This window comes from Nicotiana tomentosiformis, chromosome 4, assembly GCF_000390325.3.
Source record: "Nicotiana tomentosiformis chromosome 4, ASM39032v3, whole genome shotgun sequence".
Classification (NCBI taxonomy): Eukaryota; Viridiplantae; Streptophyta; class Magnoliopsida; order Solanales; family Solanaceae; genus Nicotiana; species Nicotiana tomentosiformis.
The window spans coordinates 6,008,032-6,014,042 of record NC_090815.1 but is presented as its reverse complement, the minus strand read 5'-3'; the positions used below and the strand labels follow the sequence as shown (position 1 = coordinate 6,014,042).

The following is a 6,011-nucleotide window of genomic DNA, read 5'->3' as shown; positions in this document are numbered from 1 at the left end:
AGACTAAAAATGATGACTATAACATGTTAAGGTAAATCAATTAAGGCGTGAAAGGAATTTACATAGCTAAAAACCGGAAATTTCCATACTTAGCCCGTGTACACACTCGTCACATTGCGTACACGGCTTTTACACATCACAATTATCACAAACAACACCAATCCTAAGGGGTAATTCCTCCACACAAGGTTAGGCAAGTCATCTACCTCAAACAACGCTAAATCAATCCACTAGAAGGCCTTTCCCTCGATTTTTCGACTCCAAACGGCTCGAATCTAGCCAAAATAATATCATACTGTAAATATAACTATAGGAAACTAATTCAAATAATGAAATTACGATCTTGCGAAGAATTAAAAAGTCAACCTAGGCCCGCATCACGAAACCAGACCAAAATTACAAAATCCGAACAACCATTCGATATCGAGTCCATCCATACAAGAATTATTCAAACCCAACCTCAACTCGCCTTTCAAAAGTCAAAAATTTAGTCTAAGAAGTTTCTACCATCTTTCCTCAATTTTCCAACTCAAACCACTAATTTAAAGAAGAAATTAAAAATAGATTCTTGTAATTTAACCAAAACTAAGTTAGAATCAATTACCCCAATCAACTGTTTGAAAATCCTTTCAAGAATCGCCCAAATCCGAGGTCTCTAGCTCAAAATATGAAAAATGGATTCAAACCCTCATTTTTGGAATTTACCACTGCTGCCCAGTGATTACTCTTCGCGATCGTGGAAGGTCCCTCGCGATCACAAAGGACAAATAAAATCTGCCCCCAAAAATGGCCTTCACTAACGCGGTTGACTACATACGAACGCGGATCACTGATACATAGACCTACGCGATCGCAGACATGCCCATGCGATCGCGAAGAACAACTTCGCGTAACCTTGCTGCCTCACTACCTTGTATGCGAACGCGATCCACTCTATGCGTTCGCGAAGCACAAGGTTCACCACTTCCGCGATCACGTCCCTCTCTCTGCGAACGCGAAGAGGAAAAACCAACAGTACAAAAAAATCTCTTCGCGATCGCGTAGAAGGAAACCAAACCTAAGATAAACCAGAACTTCAGGAATTCCTAAATGTTCCGAAATGCGCTGAACATGGTCCGAATTACACCTGAGGCCCCCGAGACCTCAACTAAACATGCCAACAAGTCCTAAAACATCCTACGAACACGCTCAAAGCATCAAATCACATCAAATAACACTAGAACTACGAATTGTGCATCGATTCAAGCCTTAGGAACATATGAACTTCCGAATTTCAAACAAATGCCGATTCATAGCAAAACAACCACGATTGACTTCAAATTTTACACACAAGTCATAAATGATATTATGGACCTATTCCAACTTCCGAAATCAGGATCCGACCCCGATATCAATAAAGTCAACTCCCGGTCAAACCTTCCAAATTCTTCCAACTTTCCAACTTTCGCCAATTCATGTCGAAACACCCTACAGACCTCCAAATCAACATTCGGACACGCTCCTAAGTCTAAAATCACCATAAGGAGCTATTGGGACCGACAAAAATCCATTTCGGAGTCGTCTACACAAAAGTCAAACTAAAGTAAATTCTTACAACTTAAACCTCTAACTTAGGGATTATGTGTTCTATTTCTCTCCGAAATTATCCCGAACCCGTAACCAAGCACCCCGACAAGTCACGTAACCACCATATAACACAAAGGAGGCAATAATAAAGGATCAGGGTTAAAACACTCAAAATGACTGGCCGGGTCGTTACATCCTCCCCCTCTTAAAAGAAACATTTATCCTCGAACGAGTATAGAGACATACCTGAAGTGGTGAAAAGACGAGGATAACGGCTACGCATATCACGCTCAGTCTCCCAAGTCGCCTCCTTGACTGGTTGACCTCTCTACTAAACCTTCACTGAAGAAATGTTCTTCGATCACAACCTCCGAACCTGCCTATCTAAAATGGCCACCGACTCCTCAACATAAAACAAATCCTTGTCCAATTAGATTGCGCTGAAATCCAACACATGAGACAGGTCGTTGTGATAATTCCGGAGTATTGAAACATGGAATACAAGGGGAACTGCAGCTAGACTAGGTGGTAGTGCAAACCTGTAGGCCACCTCTCTAATCCTCTCAAGTATCTCAAAAGGTTCGATATACCTAGGGCTCAATTTGCCCTTCTTTCCGAACCTCATAACTCCCTTCATGGGCGAAACTCGGAGCAAGACCAGCTCCCCAACCATCGTGAACCTTCCGATCTACATTACTCTTTTGTCTAGATTGGGTTGTACGAAGCCGATCTTGAATCAATTTAACCTTTTCCAAGCATCCTAAACCAAGTCTGTGTTCAGTAGCCTAACCTCACCCGGCTCAAACCAACCCACCGGAGACCGACATCGTCTACCATACAAAGCCTCATACGGAGCCATCTGAATTGGTAGCTGTTGTTGTAGGTAAACTCTACAAGTAATAAGAACTGATCCCAAGAACCCCCAAACTCCATCGCACATGCATGAAGCATATCCTCTAATATCTGAATAGTGCGCTCGGACTACCCGTCTGTCTGAGGGTGAAATTCCATACTCAACTCAACCCGCATGCCTAACTCATGTTGTACGATCCTCCAGAATTGCGATGTGAATTGCGTACCCCTGCCAGAAATGATGGATACTGGCATGCCATGAAGTCTGACAATCTCACTAATATAAACTCAAGCCAGTTGTTCAGAAGAATAAGTAGTCATCACTGGAATGAAATGAGCCGCCTTGGTCAAACTATCTATAATCACCCATAGTGCATCGAACTTTCTTTGAGTCTGTGGGAGCCCAACAACAAAATACATAGTAACCCGCTCCCACTTCCACTCTGGAATCTCTATCTTCTAAAGCAATCCACCTTGCCGATGATGCTCATACTTCACCTGCTGACAATTTAGGGATCGAGCTACATGCTCCACTATGTCCTTCTTCATTCTCCTCCACCAATAGTGCTGCTTCAAGTCCTGATACATCTTGGCGGCACCCGGATGAATAGAGTACTGCCAACTGTGAGTCTCCTCGAGAATTAAATCACGCAAACCATCTACATTGGGCATACATATCCTACCCTGCATCCGTAATACACTATCCTCTCCAATAGTGACCTCCTTGGCATCGTTGTGCTGAACCGTGTCCTTGAGGACAAGCAAATAGGGGTCATCATACTGACGCTCTCTGATACGATCATATAGAGAAGATCGAGAAACCATACAAGCCAAAACTCGGCTCGGCTCAGAAATATCCAATCTAATAAAGTATTTGGCCAAGGCTTGAACATCCAAGGCTAATGGCCTCTCCATTGCCGGTAGATATGCTAAACTACCCAAACTTTTCGTCTTGCAACTTAAGGCATCGTCCACCATATTGGCCTTCCCAGGGTGATAAAAATGGTTATATCATAGTCCTTAAGCAACTCTAACCACCTCTGCTGACGCAAGTTAAGATCCTTCTATTTGAATAGATGTGTAGACTCTGGTGGTCGGTATAGACCTCACAAGGGACATCGTACAAATAGTACTGCCAAATCTTCAAGGCAGAACAATAGCTGCTAACTCAAGGTCCTACATCAATAGCGCGCCGAGACTAATACGCGACTCATCACAGTACACAGTATAAGACCCCGAACCTATAGGCAGCACCAACACTGGGGATGTAGTCAAAGCAGTCTTAAGCTTTTGAAATCTCTCCTCACACTCCCCGGTCCACTTGAATGGAGCACCCTTTTAGGTCAATCTGGTCATAGGTACAGTAATAGATGAGAAACCCTCTACAAATCGATGGTAATACCTTGCCAAACCAAGAAACTCTGGATCTCCATAGGTGAAGACGGTCTGGGCCAACTATACATTTCCTCAATCTTCTTAGGATCTACCTCACTCGACACTACATGGCCCGAAAATGCTACCGAATCACTCCAGAGTTCACACTTTTAAAATTTTGAATACAACTTCTTTTCTCTTAAGGTCTAGAGTACGATCCTCAAGTGCTGCTCATGATCCTCCCAGCTCCGGGAGTACACCAAGATGTCGTCAATAAACACAATGACGAATGAGCCAGGCTTGAATACAATGTTCATCAAGTGTATGAATGCTGGTGGGGCATTGGTCATCCCAAAATACATCACAAGGAACTCGTAATGACCATACCGAGTCCTGAAGGCAGTCTTCGGGATATCTGGCTCCCGAATCTTCAACTGATGAAAGCCTGAACGCAAGTCAATCTTTAAGAACACTATTGTACCCTGCAGTTGATCAAATAGGTCATCAATGCATGGCAATGGATATTGTTTCTTCACTATAACCTTGTTTAACTATCGATAATTAAGGCACATGCGCATAGAACCATCCTTCTTCTTTACAAACAAGATTGGAGCACCCCAAGGTGACACTAGGCCGAATGAAGCCCTTATTAAGCAACTCTTACAACTTCTTATTTAACTCATTTAACTTTGCTGGGGTCATACGATATGGTGGAATAGAAATGGGCTGATTTGTCGGGTGGAATCTCCGGAAGAACTACAAGAAACACCTCTGGAAACTCACGAACAACCGGTATTGAATCCATGGAAGGAACCTCATCGTGAATATAGGCCAAATAACTAGAGACCCCTTCTCGACCATACGTCGAGCCTTCACATAAGAGATAACCCTGCCGGTAGAATGGCCAGGAGTCCCCCTCCACTCTAATCTAGGAAAACCCCAACATGGCTAAGGTCACAGTCTTGGCGTGACAATCCAATATAGCATGATAAGGTGATAACTAATCCATACCCAAGATAACATCAAAATATACTATATCAAGAAGTAGGAGATTTACGCTAGTCTCAAGACTCCCAATAGTAATCATACACGAGCGATAGACACAATCTACAACAATAAAATAGCCCACAAGTGTGGACATATACACATGAGCAGTCAAAGAATCATGAGGCACAACCAGATATGAAGCAAAATAGGATGACATGTACGAATAAGTAAACCCCGAAACAAATAGAGCTGAAGCATCTCTATGGCAAACTGGAACAATACATGTGATAACGGCGTCAGATAACTCGGCCTCAGGCCTAGCTAGGAAAGCATAAAATTGAGGTTGGGCCCCACCACTCTGAATTTCGTATCTGGGACAGACTCTAGCTGGCTGGCCTCCACCTCTAACGGCCTGACCCCTGTCCTTAGCTGGCTGAGCGGGCGGTGGAGCAACTGGTGCCGGAACTATGGCACGAGAACTCTGCTGTGGCATGCCGCCCAATAATCTCGAACAGAACCTGCTGATGTGACCAATACCACCATACTCAAAACATCCTTCCTACTGCTGTGGCTACTGAAGCTGAAGCTGACCCGAACAGTCCGGATAACCACTGTGATAACTCTGAATCGGAGGCGCATTGATAGGAGATGATGATGGACTGTAGGTTGGCTTCCCAGAATGAGGCACATAAGGACCAAGACTCCCTGAAGCATTGTGAGATACATGAAGCACTGACTGAAATGGCCTAGGAGGATGGCCCCCTCCAAAACTACCTTTGCCTCCTGATGAGGAACCACTGAAACCACTGAAATTACAAGGCCTCTTATGAGACACCTGCCCCCTCTCCTGAGCACTAATTATCTCGATCTGTCTAGAAATATCTATAGCCGTCTCGAAGGAAATAATACTACCGGACTCCTTGGCCATTTGTAGCCTGATAGTGTAAGTGAGCCCATCAATAAAGCTCCTCACTCTCTCCCTCTCAGTAGGGAGCAAGATATTTGCATAGTGAGCTAGGTCTACAAAACGAGTCTTGTACTAGGTATCAATCATACTACCATACTGAAGACGGTCAAATTGCCTGCGATAATCCTCTCTCAGAGTGACAGGAATGAACTTCTCTAGAAATAGTTGTGAAACCTGATCCCAAGTGAGTGCAGGCGACCCAACTGGTCTAGTCAACATATAATCTCTCTACCACCTCTTGGTGGAACCAGTCATATGAAACATA

At 43.8% G+C, this 6,011-nt stretch overlaps 1 protein-coding gene across 1 annotated transcript; it reads right to left on the bottom strand.

Annotated features, from left to right (window-relative positions):
• Nucleotides 1-4,792: 4,792 nt before the first annotated feature.
• On the bottom strand, nucleotides 4,793-5,272 carry LOC138909196 (uncharacterized). The gene has a single exon (XM_070200383.1). It carries the CDS (start codon nucleotides 5,270-5,272, stop codon nucleotides 4,793-4,795), a length of 480 nt encoding a protein of 159 aa, XP_070056484.1.
• Between the last annotated feature and the right edge of the window lie 739 nt (nucleotides 5,273-6,011).